At 38.9% G+C, this 24738-nt stretch overlaps 3 protein-coding genes across 3 annotated transcripts; all 3 read left to right on the top strand.

The window, feature by feature from the left end:
• Window positions 1-3381: 3381 nt before the first annotated feature.
• LOC127509864 (GTPase IMAP family member 8-like) lies at window positions 3382-10036 on the top strand. Its single transcript, XM_051889038.1, has 5 exons — window positions 3382-3472; window positions 3795-3854; window positions 4101-4661; window positions 4740-5345; window positions 7881-10036. The coding sequence occupies exons 1-5, from the start codon at window positions 3451-3453 to the stop codon at window positions 9986-9988; spliced, it is 3357 nt and encodes a 1118-aa protein (XP_051744998.1). The 5' UTR covers window positions 3382-3450; the 3' UTR covers window positions 9989-10036.
• On the top strand, window positions 9999-13156 carry LOC127510048 (capping protein inhibiting regulator of actin dynamics-like). The gene is made up of 2 exons (XM_051889555.1): window positions 9999-10436; window positions 12916-13156. The coding sequence occupies exons 1-2, from the start codon at window positions 10047-10049 to the stop codon at window positions 13060-13062; spliced, it is 537 nt and encodes a 178-aa protein (XP_051745515.1). The 5' UTR covers window positions 9999-10046; the 3' UTR covers window positions 13063-13156.
• Window positions 13104-18363, top strand: LOC127509856 (interferon-induced very large GTPase 1-like). Its single transcript, XM_051889002.1, is given in 4 exon segments — window positions 13104-13704; window positions 13706-15082; window positions 15084-15255; window positions 15257-18363. Coding segments are annotated over 4 exon segments (4524 nt in total). The 5' UTR covers window positions 13104-13111; the 3' UTR covers window positions 17639-18363.
• Window positions 18364-24738: the final 6375 nt, after the last annotated feature.

The following is a 24738-nucleotide window of genomic DNA, read 5'->3' as shown; positions in this document are numbered from 1 at the left end:
TTCTGTATAAAATGGGTAGGTTTAGGTTTGGGGTGGGGATTAGGGATCTTACATTTATCTACAAAACGATAAAATGGAAATTATACATATATCTTTATGACATGAAAGATTCGTAAATATTTTACGTTTTTTCGCTGTAAAAACGTAAGTGTTTTTACGTTTTAGTGCCATAATTACGTCAATATTGTACGTTTTAGCACCTTTCTAAATGTACAAAAATGTACGTTTTGTGTCTTTGAAAGTTACGTATTAATACCTACGTATTAACAATGAGACCAGGCTGCCCATATACACGATTATATATATATATTATAGATCATGATTAATGTATTTAGATATTTGTACGTTTTCTTTAAAGCAGGGGTTCCCAAACACTGCCCTGTCTCCTTAATCAAACACACCTGATTAAGATCATCAGCTCATTAGTCAAGACTCCAATACCTGAAATGGGTGTGTCAGACAAAGGAGATATGCAAAATGCGCTGTGCTGGGGAGGCTCCAGGAATGTATTTGGGAACCACTGCTATAAAGCATTTTCATGTGTTTGTTGTGACTGTCTTTATAATCAGGCTATAGAGAGAAAGGACATGACTGCATTCATCCCAAGCAAATGTAAAACACATTCCTCATCCTCAGACTCCCATGGAGTTCATGAAGTTGAAAGGAACTTACAGACAGAAGAAGCATGAGGAAATCTTGGAATCTGAAATCCCCCCTGATGAAGAAACCCTGAAGCATTGTTGTTTGCAGACCGTACCTGAAGGAAGGTGGAAGATGATTTAACAATTGCATCTTTGTAACCTGTTACGGTAATCTGTGACTCAGTGACTTTCCACAAACACACCTCTTCTAGGAGAAAAGGTGTAGTTTTTTTGTTTGAATTGTGAACCGTTTTAGCAGGTTCAGGGCATGTTCCCTCTGGAGGTCTGTTTGTCTGTTTCTGCAAAATGGTCTTTTGTGGTATCATCCACACACTCAAAGTTGGTCATCCATCAAAAGAAGATTAGGACTGTCTTTAATTGAATCTTCTGTGGTTCAAGTAAAGTACATGATTGCTAATGTGTTTAGGAAAAAGTTGCATTCTTGCCGATTGCAAATAAAGGGGCAGTTGCTGAACAGCATTCAGAGTTCACACTGATGTCAAGAACAATGTATACATGATAAAAAAAGTCTGTGGTGTGTGTAAACAAGTGATGATTCATTCACTTTCAACAGCCTTAGTTTGTATTTTCACTTTCAGACTGTCAGATTTTTCCTGTCATTCTTGGTACTTGGTGCCTTCTGGACATCATAAAATTCACAAAATCATTGGAAATGCCAAATGGATTAGACAGCTCGATGATAAACATTTCTCTGCCAGAGCCCAGTGTGAGAAACTGAGTCAAAGGCTTTCTTTAAAGATCACGGTGTTGTTCTTGGCACTTCTCCTGAATCTGCCTAGCAGTAAACACCATGTCCATAGTGCCACAGCCTGCACAAAATCCACAGAGGTCCCGGGAAGATGTCGCTGTCATAAGGGTGTTGTTGGAGCCGGTTCAGCAGAATACGTGCCAACACTTGTCTGCACTGTCTACAGTGGAGGAGAGCAACAAGATGTTGTGATGGTTGTCACCACAGGCTCTGATTTCAACTGATGGAGACCCTCTTTATTATGAAATGAACCTGCATGGGTTTTTAAAAACAGGATTTTTATAGATAAAATTGGTCAAAATTGACAGTTAAAATAATAGAGGATTTCACTCCAGCTTTATGATATGATGTCTTTTAGCTTTTCCAACTTTCATTTAAAGGGAAAGTTGACAAAAATAACAGAGTGGACAATGACTTGAGGGACAAGCTAAAAGCCTTTATTATAACTGTTAAAACATATTTAAGAATTGAAAAAAAAAAACTATGTATTAGAGAGAATTATTACTGGTATACCCAACAATGTATACATTTTTGGGGGAAAAAAACATGTAGTAAGTTTTGTATTTGTCATGAAAATGGGATACACAAGCACTGAGGAAAAATGGTGTAAAATATCTCTTTTTAAATAAATAAATAAACTTCAGTATGCTTAGACTTCAAATTGTGTTATTTATGACCAAGACAGCTTTAAATGCATAATGCTGAACATTTTAAGGCAGTAAGATTATAACCTTTACTGGAGACACAAAAGACACTGAATCACAGGAATGACACTTGTATGTCTGCATAAAGCATTGTTGACCGCATATAAAAACATATTTAATGCTACTTTTGATTCTTGGGTACATACAGTGAGACTAAAATAGTTGATGTTTTTTTTTTTTTGCTTTAATTACACGTTAAGCGTTTTCCTCCCATAGTAAAACTGTTAAGGAAAACGTTTAATATGGTTTAATGCATAAATACTGTGATATTAAAAGACCAAATTCTGTCTAGGGTACACCTTGCTAACAGCACACTATATATAGAAAAGCAGATGAGAATTTGAACACATTTAATTACGCATTAAGCAACATTATAACAGTTTTCTATGAAAACAGAATTGGACAGTATTCAAGATTGTACTGTGTGAATGGTTTTATTATGTCTTCTGCATGTGTGTAAATGTTTCTCATGTTAATTAAGGAATCAGATCAGTCAGCTGTCTAGGTAGGAAGTGATGCAGCACACTAGGCTTTGAAACAGAACACGTGGTTCCTGTATGGTAAATGACTAGTTCAGATTCAAATTCATAAACATACACAATATTTTTGTGGTTGAAAGTCTTAAGCTCAGCTGCTGTTTTCTTTGTTTATGAACATTATGTCTCATCCTCACAGGAACTGAATCTTGAACTTTAACCTGCATTTGTTGTCAGACAAGATGGAAACAGGTTCTACCTGAGCGACTCCACCTGCAAACTTCTTCCTACTTTCATGTTTGCAATAAAAGACGTCTAAACATGATGAAACCTCGACACACAGGTAACACATTTCCTTATAAAAACCCTCTTCATGTTTGTTATATGAAATGTAAATGTGAGATGTAACACTACTGATGAATGTGATTAATAACTTTATGAGGTTTCAGTTTCATTTGTCACAGAACCATATCAGAAACAAATTTAACATTTACAGTGAGAATTTGGAGCACAAACAATGTCAAATTACTGCATTACTAAAGATCTAAATCATGTTGATCAACACATTTTATATTTTTGACTTTTTTATTGTATGAAGGCGCAGAGAGCAGTTTATGAGCATCAGTAAATCAGCAGATGCTGTTATCTAAAGCGACTCACAGTGAAGTGAAGCTGAATGTTTGATCAGTGTTTGTGTTCATTGGGAATCAATCCTGTGACTCTCAGCAGATGTGCAGCTCCATACGACATGAACAGAGTCTCAGGACTGAGGAATCTATGAACAGACAGACGTCAGGAGTCACAGAAGATGAGCAGATGATGACTAAAGACAGAGACGGAGGAGAGAACAGAATATCAACATGTCCAGCTCTGACACCAGAGGTGAGAATCAGACAGATCAGAGTTGAAAACATTTTTATTACATTCTGTCAATAGAATTCAAATTCTTGAAGGACTTCATTTATATGAAGAGACACGAATATACATAACATCTGATGATATTCAGTTCTTTATTGCATACTCAGCTAAAATCAGCTAAATTATTGTCTTTTCCTCAAGTCAGATGAAGACATTTTATTATCTGAAATGATTTCCCAGCATCTCACACTTTCACTTGTTTCAACAATTCGTTCAAAGGTGATGTTTTCTGTTGGTACATGTGACTATGATGAGAGTCAAGTATAATGTAAGACTTTTGTTTCAGTGATCGTTGCCCACATTCCTCCTCGCAGGAGAAGACGGAGCAAAGAAAAACCTCCTCACAGTAAGTCTTTACCTACATAAAAGCATGAAGTGATGAAGAGTGTGTGGGAATTATGGGTAATTTATCCCTATCAAAACACAAGTGATAAATTCAGCCTCCTACTGGTGGATTCTGGTCATTTAGATCTGTGATGTTTGATTAAGATCAAGTTCTTGCCATCATAACATGTTACATATCACATGTGTCATGTGTTAGTGTGTGATGTGAGGATCGTGAACTCTGAATGTCTGATTTGACTCTTTTCAGTGAGGATTGTTCTTCTGGGGAAGAACGTGTCAGAAAACAGTGGAGTGGGAAACTTCCTGTTGGGACGAGCAGCGTTTGACAGTGAAGCTCCTCCAGATGTTGTAGAGAGAGTCGGAGGAAGATTGAAGGACAGACACGTGATGGTCATCAACAGTCCTCAGCTGCTCCAGACAAACATCTCAGATCATCAGATCACACAGACAGTGAGAGAGTGTGTGTCTCTGTCTGATCCAGGACCTCATGTGATCGTTCTGCTCCTCAAACATGGTCAGTGTTCAGCAGAAGATCAGGAGTGTGTGGAGAAGGTACTGGACTCTTTCTCTGAGCGCGTTTATCAACACACCATGGTGCTCACCACACAAGAGCCCACTGAAACCAATGACATCCTACAGAAAATCATCCAGAAATGCTTCAACAGACACTTCAGTCTTCAGAGAAGCAGCTCTCCTGATGATCTTCTGCAGACGTTTGAGGACATCGTGCAAATGAATGATGGACGACACCTGGATTGTGCTGAAGCTTCACAGTATTTCACAATGAAGCGACAGGACACAGAAAGATGTGAGTGTGATGATGTTTGATAGTTTGTAGTGATATATTTATATATATATATATTTTTTATAAATGTTCTTCTCTCAGTTTCAGAGGGTGTGAAGCTGAATCTGGTTGTGTGTGGGAGTGACGGCACGTTAAAATCCTCCATATCAGAGCAGATCCTGCAGCAGACAGACAGAAGATCAGACGTGGAGCTTCATGGACGTCAGATCAGTCTGGTGGATCTTCCAGCTCTGTTCAACACTCGTCTCTCAGAGGAGGAAGTGATGCATCAGACTCTCCGCTGTGTGTCTCTCTGTCATCCTGGAGTTCATGCTTTCCTCCTCATTATTCCTGATGCTCCACTCAATAATGAAGACAAAGCAGAAATGGAGGAGATCCAGAGGATCTTCAGCTCCAGAATCAACAAACACATGATGATCCTCATGATGCAGAATTCAAAGCATCAGACAGCAGAACTGAATGAAGAAACACAGTCTGTCACTGAGAGATTTGGAGGACGACGTCATTTCTTTGGTCCAAACACACAAGTGTCCACATTGATGGAGAACATTGAGAAGATGCTGGAAGAAAACAGAGGAGGGGTTTTCTCAACAGAGACATTTCTGGAGGCACAGATGAAAAAACTGCTGCAATATGAAGAGATGAAGAAGAAAATTGACTCACTAGAAACACATTTACTGCCACAAGGTAAACCAGAAAATCATTTTGGGTCTCAAACATTCAAGCTAGAAAAATGACAAAAAGTATTGTTTTTTTATTTTATTTTTAAATGTAGGTAGAAGCACTTTCAAATGATCTATCCAATCATTACTTCATTCCAACCAGCAGTCAGCAATCAGTAATCAACATGTATACCCAATCAGCATAAGTGGAGGACATCATAAATACGCAGTCGACTCACTTATGTTTCTCGACAGTTTTTCAGCATCCCTCCACAACCCCGTCTCCTCACACTCGCCTGGTTACTTTACTCACCAAAATATGGGGGTTGTACTCTGGGTTCGGGCCAAATACCGAGCTTAGAGCCCTCTCCTCGGACAACACGTCAAATGTGCATACCATTTACTTATCTGAATTATTTGTAAGTGTGAACTCATGAAACAGTTAAGGTGAAATTCAAAACCTTCTAAAATGCAACATAATTGTTCTGTGAGTATGGTTTCCCTTAGTTACATCATCACACATTTTATGCTTTGTTTGTATGGTTGTGTAAGATAAGAGTCTGCTTGAGTGCGTATGACTCTCGAGGGAGCTGGATGCGCACATTGCATTGAATTCATGGTAAAATTAGGCCTATTTGTACTTGTTCCTGTGTGGAAGGACTGTGTGAGCAGCAATATGCAAGGAGAGTTTCTTGACTCTCCTTGACACTTTTTAAGAGACTCCCCTGGTGCTACATCCCCTTTGAAAGCTTCCACCTTACCATTAGGAGTAGTGTGAGCACGTTCAGCTCCTGAGAGAGCAGCTTCGATCGTGAGGTGGCAGGTCATTAGAGCCAAGGCATATGTTATCAAATGTGTCTGCCTCCTCTGCTTTACTACCTTGTGGCTCATGGCTCGGCATATGTGGCAGCAAGACTGCATCTTCCCAATCTCCTCTAAGCAGGGCTGACTCAGGTGTTGGGGATACTAGACCTGCCTATTGAATGGTATTATCTCCTAAGGCAGTCCTAAAAAAGAAGGTGCATAAACCATAGATCTAGCCATATGTGCTGCAAAGCCGACGGCCAGTACATCGGCTGTTCACTAGTCACTATAGTTGCCATGGAGAAGCATCTGTGAAAAGGAGAACGAGAAAGCTTTTCTCCTTGATGCTCTGATATCACATTCTGGCCTCTTCAGACTGTTGGTGAGGCGATTTGTAGAGTAGTTACAGAGGTGTGGTCTCATTTAGCAGCTTCCAGGAGATATATCCCTCTCTGATGGACCATGAGGGTTGAAGGAGTATTTGGCAGAGAGGGAGGAAACATAGAATTGCAGGAGTCTGCTATTTTATCTGGTGCAGAGCAATGCTGTGGGTCAGCACGCTCCTCTGGAGCTTAGGTCCAGGGAGAATGTGAGGACTGCTGAAGGTTCTGGTCATGGTGAGATGATGCAAGTAAGTGCCTTTGCAAACTCAGGATATGAGCTTGAAAGGAGAGATATGAGCAGGACACCTAAGTGTTCGATTCTTTTATTTGCTGCACTCCCCAATTCATTATTGGGGTATTAAGTAGGGACTAAGCTCCCCTGCGACTTCCATGTGCTATAGAGCTTGGTTAATGAGAATTATTTTGGGAAAACTGCAAAATGTCCCTTTGTCTCATTTACTTCCCTCTCTGATGATTTTCTGCAGTTGGGAAATATGCTCCCCCTTGGATGGGTGGTAATACTGAAGCTGTCCACTCCATATCAATGGTTTTTCTCAGTACTCTCAGTCTGGAAATTCTGGTTATTGAGGTTTTTAGGACATCGCATGCTCCATGCACTGGTGATGCATACCAGAGCATGACTGAGGCTATGTTGTGTATCCCCTTACAGCTCTACTCTTGGGGCTCTAGGCTGAGGCCTGTCCTGCAGAGATAGGGAGTAAGGTTTTTGCCCTAGCACCTGTGCACACTGGCTTGACCCAGACAGCAACATAGTGTGGCTCAGATCCGGGCAACATCTGGTACATGTGGATTACACCCGGACCAGATGTGGGCTGGATCTGTGCCAACACTATGTTGCTGTCAGGGGAGAGATTAGTGCCACTATAACAGGGGTTTTCAAACCTGTCCTGGTGGACCCCCACCACTCCACGTTTTGTATGTCTCTCTCATCTAACACACCTAATTCAACTCATCAGCTCATTAGTAGAGACTGCAAGACATGAAATGGGTGTAAATTTTTGCACAAGTCACATTGGATGCGCCCTTGGGGTTGATGTGATCTTGACTCCTGCGTAGTCCTGGAGAGTCACATAGAGCTACGCCCACCCTGTGTGTGTATATTCACAGCTTAGTGAGGCAGTATTCCTTCAGCATGGTGTAAGAACATATTGAGTTCCTCATAGCATCAAAACCAAAATGCAGCATCGAAGGGAATGTCTCAGGTTGTGTATATAACCCGATTCCCTGAGAAGTGATATAATATGCAAATTATACAGTGACCTTCAGTGTGGGGATGACAATATTACTCCAAACTATTGTACACAATGTATGTTTGTAAAATGTTTAGGCTTTAAATGTTTCCTCTTTTACAGGTTCAACAGAGCACAAAGATGAACTGAGGATTGTTGTGCTAGGAAAAACTGGAGTTGGGAAGAGTGCAACAGGAAACACAATCTTAGGAAGAGATGCATTCACAGCAGAAACATCTCATGAATCAGTCACTAAAGAGAGTCAGAGAGAATCATCTGAAATCAACGGCCGACACGTTACTGTGATCGACACTCCAGGACTGTTTGATACTGAATTGAGTAATGAGGAGATCCAGAGAGAAATCAGACACTGCATCTCCATGATCCTGCCTGGACCACATGTGTTCATCATTGTGCTCAATTTAGGACAACGATTCACTCAAGAAGAAGCAACATCAGTGAAGATCATCCAAGAGACGTTTGGTGAGAAATCTTTAATGTTCACCATGGTGCTCTTCACCAGAGGAGACGATCTGAAGAACAAAACTATTGAACAGTACCTGGGAAAACCAGGATCTCCTTTGATGAAGCTGATTGAAGCGTGTGGAAACAGATTCCATGTGTTCAATAATAATCAGACTGGAGACCGAACACAGGTGTCTGATCTACTGGAGAAGATAGACAACATGGTGGAAGAAAACGGAGGGAGTTTCTACTCATGTAAGATGTTCAGAGAGATGGAAAGAGAAAGACAAGAACAACAGATGAAGATCCTGATGGACAGAGTAAGAGAAAGAGAGGAACTGATGAACAAACTAGAAAAAGAGAAAGAGAGTATGAAGATGATGGTGGAGGAAGAAAGACAGAATCAAGATAAAGAGAGAAAGAGAAGAGAAGAAGAACTGAAAAGAGAAATAACAGAACAAGAGGAACATCAGAGAAAGATACGAGACGAGATGAGACGAGAACGAGAAACATTCAAACATGAAATACAGGAAATGAGACAAGAAAAAGAGAATTTGAAGAAAGAAAAAGAAAAACTTCAGATCAAATACGACACAGAAATAGACAGACTGATGAACAGAATAGAGAATGAGAGGAAGAAAAGAGAAGAGGAATATATAGAAAGAGAAGAAAAATATAAAACACTAATGAAAGAGAAAGAAGATCTTCAATCCAAACATGAAGCAGAAGAAAACAAGATGAAGATCCTGATGGAAAGAGTGGATAAACAGAACAGAGAAAGAGAAGAACTGATGAAGAAACACGAAGAAGAGAACGAGAGAATGAAGACAATGATGGAGGAAGAACGACAGAATCAAGACAAAGAGAGAAAGAGAAGAGAAAAAGAATTGAGAGAGAGAGAAGAGCGATATAAAAGAGAAATGAAGGAACAGGAGGTGCAGATGAGAGATGAAATGAAGAGAGAACGAGAGACGTTTAAAGATGAAATGAGGCTAGAAAAAGAGAATCTACAGACAGAAATAAACAGACTGATGAAAAGAATAGAGAATGAAAGACAGAATCATGAAACAGAGAGAAAGAGAAGAGAAGACGAGTTTAATGAGAGAGAAGAACAATATAAAACACGAATGAAAGAGAAAGAAGAGAGAGAGGAAAAGATGTGTGAGGAGATGAAGAGAGAACGAGAGGAATGGGAGAAACAGAAACTAGAGGAAAAGACAAGAAGAGAAGAAGAGGATGAGAGAAGAAGAGAGAAAGAACAAAGAGACTGTGATGAATTTAATCAGAGACTGAAAGAAGAGAGAGAGAGAATGGAAAGAGAGAAAGAAGATCTTCAATCTAAACATGAAGAAAAAGAAAACAAGATGAAGATCCTGATGGAGAAACTGAACAGAGAAAGAGAAGAACTGATGAAGAAACACGAAGAAGAGAACGAGAGAATGAAGATGATGATGGAGGAAGAACGACAGAATCAAGACAAAGAGAGAAAGAGAAAAGAAAATGAATTCAGAGAGAGAGAAGAGGAACTGAAAAGAGAAATAAAAGAACAAGAGAAACATCAGAGAGAGATACAAGACGAGATGAGACGAGAACGAGAGACATTCAAACAAGACATGGAGGAAATGAGAGAAGAAAAAGAGAATGTGAAGAAAGAAAAGGAAAAACTTCAGCTCAGATACGACACAGAAATAGACCGACTGATGAACAGAATAGAGAATGAAAGACAGAATCATGAAACAGAGAAAGAGAAGAGAAGAAGAGTTTAATGAGAGCAAAGAGCGATATAAAAGAGAAATAAAAGAGAAAGAAGAGAGTGAGGAAAAGATGTGTGAGGAGATGAAGAGAGAACGAGAGGAATGGGAGAAACAGAAACTGGAGGAAAAGACAAGAAGAGAAGAACAGAAGAAAAGGACAGAGAGAGAAAAACAGATTAGTGATGAACAGATTCAGAGACTGAAGAGTGAAATGGAGGGAATAATCAGAGAGAAAGAGAGAATAGAAAGACAGAGACAAGAAGAACTAGAGGATTTAGAGAAGAGACTGAAAGAAGAAAGAAACACGAGAGAAGATCAACAAAAGACTTCTGAAGAAACACTGAAACTCCTTGAAGAACAGCATGAAGAAGAACTGAAGAGAAAACGAGTGGAGTGGAGAGAGGAATATGAACGAGAGAAAGAGGAGATGAAGAAGAAGATCTGCTCTGAAACTGATCAGGTGAGTGTTCAGAGAACTGATATACAGTCTTAGACACGTCAGTATTTTCACCCCAAAAGATGTTAAGCCAGTTCTTTATATCTTCTGCTGTAGGAAATATCAGTTCACATTTCTAAACCTTCATTTTGACATTACCTGTAATAATCCTGTGAGATTTTTGTAAGCACAAGCAGTCTGACAACAGCTGGTGCTCCACGCAGAGATCTGATCTCTCCATCATTGAATCTACATGAAGAAACAGATGAAACTGAGACAAACTAAATCCAGAAGAACTGTGGCAACGTCTCCAAGATGCTTGAAGAAACCCACCTGCAAAACTACCTGAAAAACTATGCACAACTGTACCTGGACAAAAGCTGTTTTAAATGTTAAGGGTGGTCACACTAAATATTGATTTGATTTAGTTAACAGAAGTTAATTGATAAATAAAATCAACATTTATTTTTGAAAGCATCCTCACTTTGCAGCATTTTTAAACAAGTGCCTAAAACTCTTCACAGTACTGTAGCTTTGCTGGCAGATTTCTTAAAATGTCTTGGCCACAGTTCTGCCACAGTGTTGCCACAGTTCTTCTGGATTTAGTCTGTCTGTTTTTTTTTTTTTCTTCATGTAATCACAGATGGACTCGATGATGGTGAGATCAGATCTCCATGGGGAGCACCGGCTGTTGTCAGACTCTTTGTGCATATAAAAATCTCACTGGATTATTACAGTTAATGTCAAAAAGAATGTTTGGAAATGTAAACTTCCTGACAAACAACAGCAAAAGATATAAATAACCAGCTTAAAACCTAATGTGCCTAAGACTTTTACACAGTTCTGTACGTTTATGCATTTCAACACTTTAAACCTCAGTAGCTCCATTTCACATTTTTGCCTTTTTGTTCATAGTTATCTGAATAAATATTTTCATATATTTTACACTTTACAGAGCTTGGAAACAATGTAACACGATGTGTCTGTTTTTCTTTCATCTAGTTTAAAGTCACAATAGGGAGTCAGGAATATTCTGATGAACTGAAATAACTGTTGCAATGCAGACACCCTAGTGAAAAATAAACACTCAAATGTGTTTGAAATACATTTATTGTGCTAACTTTTCTAGGAATACATTTACATATTTATGTACTTATTATAAATACCCTGCAATCGTACTTTTAGTATAATAAATTGGTATACTCAAAGTCTCCTAAACTGCAACAAGTAATTTTTAATGCACTTTAGTTATCCATAAATAGTGCTGAGGTCCAGTTAAATATATACGTATGTATATTTGATTGTGCTAAAGTGGAACTATTGCAAGTATACTTTAGGTACACTTTAAATATCTCACATTTAAAGACTGATATTATACAGAGATCATACTATCATTACTAATAGTGACATTAAAACACATTTTAGGCTTAATATTAAGAAATGAAATTTTATTCCAAATAAAGTTTAACTATCATATTTATATCGGTAAGTCTCAAACGATAGTCAGTAAATGTGTTGAAATGGATTTGTAGTTTACTTATGTTACGGCCCCGGTCTAGGTCAGGACCGCAACATAAACGACACAACACTGAATGGCTGTTAAAGTACTCATTTTTATTTTCGTAGTTGATCTCTTGATCAAGCTTTCGTGCGACAGCAGTTGGAGAGTACTAGCAATATGATAAGATAAATAAACAAAACTGAAGCAAATTATCAGGGGTGAGCAAATGCCAAAATAAACAAACAACACTCTAACTTCCCATTAAAGAAACTAACTTCCCTGTGCATCAAAATAAAGAAACTGAAATACAAGGATGTAACCTCACTCCTTATCTACTCAAAAAAACAGGAGAAAAAGGTGGTGGCCAAATGGCCTACAAAAAAATAAATAAGGCACTCACCCCCTACAGCTTTGCATGTAGTTTACAAACATGTATGTGGAACATTGAAGTTCAGGACATAAAGCTCTCGCAATGGCTAACAGCACTCTGTTATATTGTAACTTGATTTAAAAGCATTTTCACTAAAGCTTAACACCAGAACTAACACATGAACAATCATGATCAAAGAGAGACACACACAGAAAAGATCATGGCAAGTAGCAAAGAGTAACAATCAGGTAAAGAGCGAGAATAAAAGTGAGAGCGCCCTCCAGTGAGATCCGGAGGAATTTATAGTCCAGGTCTCATCTCTGGTCCAACCATCAACAGTCTCTCATTAAGTCTTGGACCAATCCTGTTAGAGAGGAGACACAGGAACATATACACAGCATACAATATGTCATAGACATAACACTTAGTATGAAATAAATGTATTTCAAATAGATTTTGGCATAGGTTTTTTTCAATAGGGCAGTCATGCAGAACTGAACTGAAGATCTGTTATGATTGAGTACAAAAGAAAAGATTTGCTGTTGGCTTTTCCCATTATTAATATTCATGACTAAATGATTTTAAAATAAATGTTTTAAATTATTGGTTTTAATTTACTGTCTTTTGAACAGGGAGAAAACAAAGACATCATCACTGCAGAAGTCAGAGCAGAAAGAATACAGCATCTATTACACAAACTTCATCTTGAAGACAGGCACCTCAACAAACTGAGAGCTGCAGATGTTCTTCAGATAACTGAACATTCATTAGTCTCATGAGTCTTGTGCTGAAGAAGAGCTGATTCACACTTTCATACAAAAACTACTGATGATGGACTACAGAGCAAGATGCATTAAAACGAAAGAGAAGAATGAACATGATCACACACAACAAAGAGAGAAAGACTCATCTGAAGATGAGTTTGATATTTTTGATGAAATCTCCTTCTCTAATAAAGGAATGAATCAGTCTGAGAGAATTCACCCGATGGATGTTCAGACGGCCGTGTTTCATTGTGCTGATGGTTTCCTGAAGCAGCTGATGGTCACTAAACTGTCCCAGTGTCAGTACGCTCTGCCTATGCTTGTTCCTGATCCATTCACACAACAGATTGAGTTTCCTCTCTGGACATTCAGACAAATCAACAAGAGCTGGAAGATGAGAAACACCAACAATGAAACCATCAGTCAAATCCAGCCGATCTACAAGGCAGAAACTCCAATGGTGTTTTTCTTCAGGTTTGGCTCTGTGTCCTCATCCAAGTCTCATCTGATGAACAGTCTGATCAATGAGAGACACAACACGTTCTTCCACAGGAACTGCCCAGGCAGCAGCAGAACCAGAGTCCTGATGGATGGAGTGGTGGAGATCGCCTGGTTCTGCCCCTCTGGAACGAACACAGATAAATTTAATGACAACTGTTGCGTTCTGTAATCTACACGGTGATGCAGGAGACCATGAGAAACAGCTGCAGATCCTCACTGAAATGAGCTCAGTCAATGTTGTTCTTCTGCCACGACTGGACAGGAATGACAGAGACATGATAAAAGTTCAAGAACTCTTCAAGTACTCAAAGCCACTCATTTGTGTTTTTACTGAGGATGAATCTACTGTCATTGAGATGAAGAAAGGGAAATACAAGGTCGGTTTGAAAGACAGAAATCAGTCAGATGTATCTGAAGAACTCAGAAGAGCGATAAATGATTGTCTCTCAGAATCATCTTCCACTTTCAGACTTGAAGATGTGTCCAAACACTCAGACATCAGAGTAGATGAGGAAGATGATGAAGACTGCAGGAGAGGAAGAGAAGCAGCACAGCAGATGATGAGTTTACTGGAGAAGAAAGATCTGACAGAAATCAAGGAATCATTTCTGCCTCATCAGGGAAAACTGTGGCGTCAGTGGAGTCAGATGAACAAAGAACTACATCGACCTCGAGCAGATGAGACAGAAATGGACATCAGTAGAAAGAAAACAGAGTTGACGAAAATCTGTGAACAGCAGCATAAATCTGACATCCGTGAGTTTATGAAGCTCTTTATTAGAAAAATTAACTCAGATGAACATGAGAACATGTTTTTTCTTAAATGGTTCAAAATCCTCCTGGATGAATATACATTAGCTGATCTCACTGCTCTACATCACAAGTATAATGAAAAGTGGTCAAGAGTGTTAAAACTGATAGACAGTCATGATAAATCAGAGCATCTCAAAGTTGAACAAACTGAACTTGAGAGAATATCTGAGGATATTGAAGCAGCATCCTTTGGTCTGGAGCACATCATGAGGGAGATCGGTCAGATCTATGAATCATGTTCATCTGTGAAGAAGAACAAGAAAGACCTGCAGGTTCACTTCTCTTCTCTCCCGAGTCTTGCAGCAGAGATGATGATCTCTGGATTTCCACTGGAGCTGATGGATGGAGATGCTGCTCATGTTCCTGTGATCTGGATCTCTGCTGTTCTAGATCGACTCATCCAGAAACTGGGAGACCAGAGAGTCTTTGTGCTGTCAGTTTTAGGGATTCAGAGCTCTGGGAAATCCACCATGCTGAATGCCATGTTTGGACTCCAGTTTGCCATCAGTGCTGGCAGGTGCACCAGAGGAGCTTTCATGCAGCTGGTCAGAGTGTCAGATGAGATGAAAACACAGATGAACTTTGACTATATTCTGGTTGTTGATACTGAGGGTCTCCGTGCTCCAGAACTGGCTGGAAGATCAACGAGACATCATGACAATGACTTGGCCAGATTTGTTTTCGTTCTTGGAAATCTGACCTTGATCAACATCTTTGGAGAAAAAACAGATGCAGGACGTTCTTCAGATTGTTGTTCAGGCCTTCATGAGGATGAGGAGGGTCAGACTGAATCCCAGCTGTGTGTTTGTGCATCAGAACGTTTCAGACGTCACAGCTATAGAGAAAAACATGGAGGGAAGGAGACGACTGCAGGAGACACTGGATCAGATGACAAAAACTCGCTGCTGAAGAGGAAGAGTGTGATGCTGAATGTTTCAGTGATGTCATTAGATTTGATGTTTATAATGATGTGAAGTATTTTCCTCAGCTGTGGGAGGGAAACCCACCCATGGCACCACCAAACCCAAACTACTGTGAGAATATTCAAGAACTGAAGGAAACTATTATGTCTCATGCAGCAAAATCACATGGAATGATGCTGATAGACTTAAAATATCGTATTAAAGATCTCTGGGAGGCTTTACTGAATGAAGGATTCGTCTTCAGCTTCAGAAGTTCAGCTTACAGGAAACTGGAGACCAAATACAGCAGGTGGTCCTGGAGTCTTCGCGGTGCCATGATGGAAACTGAGAACAAACTACACAACAAAATAGAAAATGAGGCAATTCACAAGGTTGAGGAAACTGATCTTCAAAGAGAACTGAAGAAGACAAGTGAAGAAGTGAAAAAATCAATGTCAGAATTCTTTGAGAAAGACAGAGATAAAGATATACTGATTCAGTGGAAAATATCATTTGAAATCAAAATCAAAAAGCTTCAGGAGAACATTGTGAGAGAAACAAAGAGGAAATTAAATGAGGTTCTTCAGCAGCGAGACCTGAAGAAAAAGATTGATGATCAGAGGAAACATCATGAAAACACTCTCTATGAAAAGAGCAGAGAACTCGCCTTAAAACTCAAAGACAAAACAAATAATGAAGAAACACTGAAGAAAGAGTTTGATTTGTTCTGGGAATGGAGTGTGAAGAAGATCATCAGAGGCACTCATCTAATCAGAGACATTGATGTAATGAGAGATGTGAGAGAGATCCTCAGTGACATCTATGAAAATGTTCCTGTAGGTCACTGGAGGGAGAAGAGTGAGTACAACAATATTTTCACTGTGTCAAGTTATTCTGAATATGTTATTTTAAAAAGGTTCACAAAAATAGCTTTTAGAGAGGCTATAAAGGAGTCATTTGGATTTGGTCGAACTCTTTGTCCAGCAGATGAAGCCCAAATCAGATCATTAGTCACAGATGTTTCTCAGCAGACAGACAGAATGATTAAGTTATTTAACATTTCAAAGATTGGCTACAACATCAGCTGCATTCAACAACTCATAGATTACATCAAGAGGAGAGTAACAGAACATCAGGAAGAACAAGTGAAATATGTGTTCAAGAATGAATTCTTCATGGATTTGGTTCTTTCCATCTGTAAGAGATCAAACAAGATGATCACTGACCAACACAGACTGTTCAGAGAAGCCAATGATCCTGTAATATATTTTGAGAAGAAGAGAGAAGAGTACTATAGTATTTTCCAGAAATACTGTCATGGAGCAACATCAGCTGCTGTTTTTGGTGAGATCATCTGTCAGAAACTGAAAGAGCCCATTGAGCAGAGTGTCTACAAGAAGACTGCCAGAGATCTGACAGATGAAATGAGATCAAACTGTGAATCACTGAATGGAAACAGATCAAATCTGGAGAAACACATCCTGAAGACACTGGCAGAAGAGGAGGATTTTATCAAATACATGAACTACATTGATGAGCCCAGAGATCACTTCAAGAGTTTCATCAGAGATGAAGTCAGGCGGTACATCTCTGATAAGTTCAGTGTCAGTGTTTTACCCAAGATGAAGGAGAACATTGAACTCCTGCAGCAGAAGATCATGAAAGCAGCACATAAATCTACTGAACATGTTCAAGTGAACAGAGGAGATGTTGGTTTGTGGTTGAAGAGTTTCACACAGCAGATCTCAGATGAGCTGATCTTCTCTGAAAAAGACCTCAGTGGAGTCAAACATGATGATGTTGATTTCAACCTCCTAGAAGATGTGATGAGACGAGAACTTCCTGCTATTATGTCTGATATAAGCAGGAGATTCAACACAAAGACATTTCCAGTAAATCTGGACTATAAGTTCAGGCCAGATGAGCTTCTGATTGATCTCTTCTGTCAGTGTTGTTGGGTTCGGTGTCCGTTCTGTGGAGTCACCTGCACCAACACCATAGAAAACCATCATGGAGATCATAGTGCTCCTTTCCATCGTAATAATGGACTGAATGGGTGGTTTTACCGAGGAACAACAAACTTACAAATTAACATCTGCACATCAGCTGTAGCAAGTAATCGATCCTTTTATCATAGTGACTCAGATATTATGGTCCTCTGGAGAGAATACAGAAGAGCAGGAGGAGTTTATGCAGACTGGAGCATCACTCCTGATCTCTCTGATCTGCCCTACTGGAAGTGGTTTGTGTGCAGATTCCTGAAAGATCTGGAAAAATACTACAATAAAACATTTGAGGGGAGGGGTGAGATCCCAGATGAATGGAGAATATACACAAAACAGGACGCTATTGAGAGTTTGGATCGATACATGTAATGGAGCAGATGAAGAATGAGACTCTTGCGTCTCCTCTCAGATTCAGATCACAGTCAGAAATGAGTTTCTCTGACATTCATCAGTGAATCTGAGCTCATCTACACCTCAGAAGATCAAAGCTTCATCAGATACACCAGAAGAGAGTTAAAGACAAGATTCAGTTCCTCATACAAGTGTCTGTCAGATGATCAAAACAACATATTTCTGAACATATGCCTCTTTGATAAAGCTCAAAATGATGGCTGTATATTATAGTTTATCACTAATCTAAACAGCTTAATCTCTATCATGAACTGAAAAAGATCTATGATAAGGATATTAATGACAGACTGTTGATGAAATATGATTGAAGTGTGTGTTTGTTAAAGCTCAGTGCTGGAATCAGACGGTGGAGGAAAGTGTGAGAAATAAACAGATGTGTGAATCAAACCTCTCAGACCTGTCAATCTGATTCATATTGATTCATATTCATATGATTCACTCGACACAAATACTGTCAACATCATGAATTTATTGACCTTCTCAAGTGTCCTTTCACACTTGTTTAATATTTACTCGTATTATGAGAAACTTTGATTTGACTTTAGGAATTGAAATGATGAAACCTGAAGATCTCTATAGCAGATTTTCATTCTCTGACAGTATTTCAGTCATTGATAAAATTCATCACTTAAACATTGATAAAAGATAACCGATAATGTTTATTACACAATACTGTGATCAAAATGTCTGATGCTCCATGAGTTATGAGTGAGTTATAGCAAAAATAAAACAACAAAGACCATAATAATCATTTCTGACTGACACTGAGACACACAGATCTCTGTGAAGTTGCTTTGAAATATGAAGCAGTCGGTCAAGTTCACATTATTCAGTAAATGGATTTCCACTGACACATCTGCTCCTCCTTCAGCGTCTCATCATAACCTCTTCCAGCGCTGGTTTTCAGCAGGCGTTTCGTTCCTCCTGCTGCTGTTACTGTGTCTCCACACATAAGAACAGATATAATCAAGGTAAGGACATTCATTTATCGGTCTTGCTGCTTCCTCCGACTGTTAAATTGTTGACTGTGGTGACGGGACAGTCTTCCTGAAAACTTCAGACTTGGACTGCAGTGTAACCTCTCTTCTGGTGGATTGATTTTGGGATTTACAGAGATATTCTCGGTCAAGTTTTCCCAGAGCACAGGGAGGAACTAGACCTTTATCTGTCTATATGATGCAGACTTTATCCACTGATATGAACACCACAGATCATCTTCAGCAACATCTGCTTTATTAATGTCTCTGTTCAACAGCAGATGAGATAGTTCTGTTACTGACACTGAGCTGCTGGTCAGTTCTGGTCTGATCAGGGATCAGTTCACAGACTCTCTGCATCTTCAAGTCACACTAATCGAGCTCCAGTCACTATTCATGATGCTGAAATGAAGTGTTTCTTCACAGTGAGACTGCAGGAGTAGTCTACATATCTTCAACAGTTTATCTGAAGCTCTGTGTTGAATAATAACAACAGCAGAATTGAATCTGTTTCTGTCAGTGAATGTGGAGTTTCTCAGTCCTGGTGTGTGTTGATGTTGTTTTCTGAGTGGCCAGCAGGAGGCGCCAGATATCCATTATGGAGATTATCAGTGACAATGAACAAATACTATTAATATTACCAATAGCGTTTTTCAGAAAAGATGCAGGAGTCTGTCGCCTCTCTACCACATGATGGTGATGATGATAATGATGACGACGTCACTGCCGCGCAGAGGATTGAATCACGATGAAACCACTCCATATTCCACATCACTTCCGGTGGCGCTGCTCCGCTGGAGACTCGCCGTGCATCTCAATCAGCTCCCTAGTTCAGTAGTCAGGGCACTGATCAGGGAGTCGGCCACATTCATTTACACGGTGTAGCTACTGATACACGACCTAGGGAGCTGTTTGAGTCGCAGGGTCGGACTCCGTAGCGCGTGCTCCGACTCTCCTGATGCTGATTTTAATTTGTGTGTGGTTGAGTGGACTTTTTATGTTTCTGTTTTATGTTTTCTATTAGTTTCTGAAAATGGTTAGCCTACATGCAAGGCCGTTAAAAAACTGTTGCTCGTTGAGATTCTGATGCTGCTGCCACACTTATTCAACAACGCCATGTGACAGCGGGGCGCCAATAAGAGATGCTCTCGTGCTGCTTAGGTTCTCTGGACCAACTATGACAACGGACGCATTGGGTTTACCATTCGACGTGAGAAGGTCGTCGGCTAAACGACTGGAATAATTCTGAGCAACGTAAGATCTTGACATAACAAAATTGAGGAGTTGCGTGTAAAATCCAAAGTCTGCTTTGAATATAGAGGAGCGGGCCTTATAGTGCTCAGACGTGCATGATTAGGGTTGATACTGGCATGGACAGCTCTTCACACTAGCTAAAAAAAAAAAAAAAATATGGACTAGATATTTGTTTGCCCTGCCAAAACATTCACTGGCCTTGCCTAAATAAATAAATAAATGAAGCAACAACTTCAATGCTCACCCAATGCACAGGTCTGTTTTCATACTAGATGATTTTTTAACCATTGTAAACTGGAACTGTTACTACCTGGATTTGAGCAATACCTTAAATGTGGCACAAGATGCAACAGAATCCTAGATAAATGTTAAAAAGGTTTATACTGCAAAATCAAGGCCCCCATTAGAGACCACAATACAGTGCATCTAATTCCAGCGTGCAGGACAGTTTTAAAGGTTTTAAGGTTTTTGTGTGGTCTGAAAATAACATGAATCCTTGAAGGGTTGTTTTATGCACAGATTGGGATGTTTCTACTACACCCCCGAATCTTAATGCATCGTGTTTCCTACTGGAGCATCGGTGAATGTTTGAACCTTTTTTAATAGTTGAGTTTGAGTCCCTCAGTTGTCCTCAGTGTGAAAAGATGGATCTCAAAATCATATAGTCACTGCTGGAAAGGGTTCAAATATGCAAAAGATGCTGGAAAACTGAAGAATTTTTGGGACCTGGAGGATTTTTCTGAAGACCAGAGCTCAGTTTAACTGATCAGAACAAACAAGAGACTCCTGAACAACCATCACAAAACAAAACAACAGTCGTAGATCATCCAGGTAACCACACACAGTATTAAGAATCAATGGTTCACAAACTTTTGAACTGGGTCATTTTAATAAATTCAGCTATTTTTTTTTGTCTTATGGATTATATGTAAACATCTTTTATGTAAAATATCTTACTCAGGACAGTACTATATAAAAAATAACATGCATTTTGTATGATCTCTCTTATTTTGTTAAAATTTTGCACATTTTCACAGATTCTGCAAGTGGTTCACATACTTTTTCTTGCAACTGTATATATATATATATATAATTAGAAGAATTTATTTTTTTTTTTTTATCAATCTAAAACTCAAGTAATGTGGAATTCGATATACAAATATAACTAATATGCAACCGGCTAGAAAGACGTTCCTTACGAGTGATGAGATGACACACAAAAAGCAGATGATTTGAACTGTTTCTTCTTAAGGTTTGATAGCCAAAATTTCAATCAAGTATGAAGGAACTGAGTTCTGTATCAACTACTGATGGACGGTGGTCATGTTCAGTCATTATTCAAATAAATGTGTCCAAAGAAATCTGCTGGTCCTGATGGTATTTCGTCCTTTTTATTAAAAGTCTGTGCAGAGGGATTGACACTGATATGCTGCTCAAAGGTCTATTGATTCCAAAGTAGTTCCAGCAATTTGGAAAAAGTCTCTTATAATTCCTGTGTCCAGTTTAAAATACGTCTCTTCTGGGAACTTTTCCACCACTCCGTTACTATGTGTCCTGGTCTATAGGCCTCCAAAGACAGATAAAGATGTTATAAAGGAGTTTTATGACCTCATATCTCATATCATTGCATCATATGATCGTCTACTAATTTTGGGTGATTTTAATATTCATGTTTGCTGACCTGGAAAGCCTCTGGTCACTGAGTTGACTTGTGTCCTGGACTCCTTTGGTTTTATTCAGCATGTAGATAAGGCTACACAGGTACTGTCACCCTTATTATGTCATATGGGTTTACCCGTCAATAATATAAACATTGAAGATGCAAGTTTTTACAAGCTCATTGTATTCAGTGTTATAATGTGTAGTTCTCTGTGTACTGCTAAAACTACAGGTTTGTATCAATTCTCTCACTGCAGTTCAGTTTTCTGACACGGATCAAATAAATGATGTTTCTACAGCAGTTTCAGTTGGTGCTGAGCATTCTTCAAGCCCAGAAAATCTTTCTCTCTTTAATTATTTATGTTCAGATATCTTGGACTCTATAGCACCTATTAAATACAAAATTTAAATCACATCCATGGTTGGATGACTCCACTCGTTCACTGAGATTTGTCGTAAAGCAGAGAGGAGGTGGAAATGAGCAAGTGTCCTTGAGAAATGCTGAGCAAGGCCCCATTAAAGACCGATTGGCAGGATTCCACTATTGGATGAAAGACAAGGGGAGTGGGCTTCAATGTTGGGAAGCAGGTGTGGAGACTGAGCTGTATTATCATTGGTTAATGGCTGATAAGAAAATTATACAAAGATGGGGGCTCGAACAAAGACATATTCAGATGTCCTGCAGGCGTCTCGGCTTTGTTGATTTGTTCAGTAAAGTCTAATTTTGACTTCTGGAACTCTTGAGATTCATTTGCAAGAAAGAGATGACTTTTTCCACAGCACCCTCTGACGTCATTTAAAGGTTCTTTTGATACTGTTGGTTCTAGTATTCAGATGATAATTAATTCCTGCTTAGTCTCTGGCACTGTCCCTGCGTTTTTAAAGCATGCGGTTGTCCATCCGTCGCTTAAAAAGCCCACTGCTGACGTAAAGTGTTTGAATAATTATTATCCTATTTCAAAATTACCATTTCTTTCAAAAGTTATGGGATAAGTTGTCCTATCACAGTTACTTTCTTTTTTAAACTCGACTCAGGTACTCGAACCATTTCAATCAGGTTTTACAACTCATCACAGTACTGAGACAGCTTTGTTAAAACTGATGAAATCTGGTTAAAGCGAAGCGATGTGTTTGTGTAAAAAAATATTCATATTTAACAAGTTATGAAGTAAAATAGCTTCTGCCAGATCGCCTTCCGTATTCTACTTTCGAAGAAAGTGTAAAACTCTTGCAGTTCACAAAGCTTACGTTACGTCCTACACCTTCCATATTCAACTTACGGAAAAAGTGTAACTGACGCAACGCCAGTTCTGTTTTTTTCCCTAACTTGAATAGGGAAGACGGTCTGGTGGAAGCTAGATATTTTACTTCATAACTTGTTAAATATGGATATTTTTTTTACACGAATGCATTGTTTCGCTTCAGAAGGCCTTTATTAACCCTTCTGGAGCCGTGTGGAGTACGTTTATGATGGATGGATGTGGATGGAGACACTTTGTTCAGCTTGAAAGTGAGCTAATCTTTTAACAATGCGAAAACTGAGGTGATTATTTTTGGGCTCTCCAAAACCAGAACCTCTATAGCCAAGTACTTCAAGACAATCTCACTCCATATATTAAGTCACATGCACAAAATGTAGGTGTCATCTTTGACTCTGAGCTTTGTCTTGAATAAAACAGCTAAAAACAGCTATCAATTGAGAATCATTTCTACATTTTAAGGATTAGTTCACTTCTGAATGAAATTTTCCTGATAATTTACTCACCACCAAGTTATCCAAGATGTCCATGTCTTTCTTTCTTCAGTCGAAAATAAATGAAGGTTTTTGATGAAAACATTCCAGGATTATTCTCCTTATAGTGGACTTCAATGGCCTCCAGATGGTTGAAGGTCAAAATTACAGTTTCAGTGCAGCTTCAAAGGGCTTTAAACGATACCAGACGAGGAATAAGAGTCTTATCTAGTGAAATGAAAGGTCATTTTCTACAAAAATACAACTGTATATGCTTTATAGACACAAATGTTCACGAATGTGCCTACCCTGTTCTACTTATGGAAAAAAAATGGAACGTTCCGTAAGTAGAATAGAGAAGGTGTAGGACATACAGCATAAACTTTTTGAAGAATATGGAAAGCGGAAACAAGTGCAAGGCGATCATTTGTGTTTATAAAGCATATACAGTTGTATATTTTTTTTTAGAAAATGACCGATCATTTTGCAATTGTTTTTAAAGCTCTTAACAGACAAGCCCCATCTTATATCTCTGATCTTATTTATTTGAACTCAGCTCCTAGGTCCCTCAGATCTGCCAATAAAGCTCTCTTACATGTCCCACGCTCACGTCAGAGCCTTTGCAGGTGCTGCTCCACAGTTCTGGAATCAGTTGCCACCTGACATTAATAGTGCTTCTTCTATTTCTGTTTTTAAATTGAATTATGGATTAGTAATTGTTATCTTTATTCAGTGTAAGCTGAATTTAAATGTGCTCTATAAATAAAATGTACTTACTTAATGTGCCAAAAACAGCCCATCCTGCTGATGACAATGATTTTAGACCAATTACCCTTACATCAGTAGTAATGAAGTGTTTCAAGAAGTGTATGGTGTCAGTGTTAAGAGAAAATGTTAACAGTCATCTAGATCCACTTCAGATAGTAAGAGGAACAGGTTATGCTATCAATAGCTTGATTTGGTTTTAAATCACCTGGAGGATTCAGATGCTGACAGACAAGTGCTTTTTATTGATTGTAGAATTTATCATTGTTATAATTTTACCAGTGCTACTAATGATTACAAATGACAGACGGATTCATAGATGCGGAATAAGACTTAACTGTAAGTATTTGATGAATTGATATCTCATGATTTTTACATCTGTGTAGTCTACAGGAATCTGTTTTAGAATGTCTTGTTTGCAAATAAAGTTCAAATGTCCATAAAGAAGTGCAGTGAAAAACATTAAAACTATTAGGCTGTGCTTCAATCGCCACTGTTAGAATGATTTCCCTGTAGAGCATTAGGAAGGAACTAGTGAAGAGCCGGAGTCACTCTCATCCTCAGTGATCAGAAAATCACCAAATCACCCACTTAAGTGGCTAAATCAGTGTTAATACTTAATTTAGTCAATGTTTTTCATTAAGACAGGTGTGCTTGACTGACTTTATTGT

The sequence above is a fragment of the Ctenopharyngodon idella genome, chromosome 3 (assembly GCF_019924925.1).
Source record: "Ctenopharyngodon idella isolate HZGC_01 chromosome 3, HZGC01, whole genome shotgun sequence".
NCBI lineage: Eukaryota > Metazoa > Chordata > Actinopteri > Cypriniformes > Xenocyprididae > Ctenopharyngodon > Ctenopharyngodon idella.
The sequence above is the reverse complement of the archived record's forward strand: the minus strand, read 5'-3'. Positions and strand labels throughout refer to the sequence as shown.

Excerpts from the sequence above, each read along its gene's own strand:
- LOC127510048 (XM_051889555.1), top strand. The coding sequence starts at position 10,047 with ATGTGTGAGGAGATGAAGAGAGAACGAGAGGAATGGGAGAAACAGAAA. Across the intron at positions 10,437-12,915 it reads TCTGCTCTGAAACTGATCAG|GGAGAAAACAAAGACATCAT; the intron begins GTGAGTGTTCAG and ends TCTTTTGAACAG.
- LOC127509864 (XM_051889038.1), top strand. The coding sequence starts at position 3,451 with ATGTCCAGCTCTGACACCAGAG. Across the intron at positions 4,662-4,739 it reads GCGACAGGACACAGAAAGAT|TTTCAGAGGGTGTGAAGCTG; the intron begins GTGAGTGTGATG and ends TTCTTCTCTCAG. Across the intron at positions 5,346-7,880 it reads AACACATTTACTGCCACAAG|GTTCAACAGAGCACAAAGAT; the intron begins GTAAACCAGAAA and ends CCTCTTTTACAG.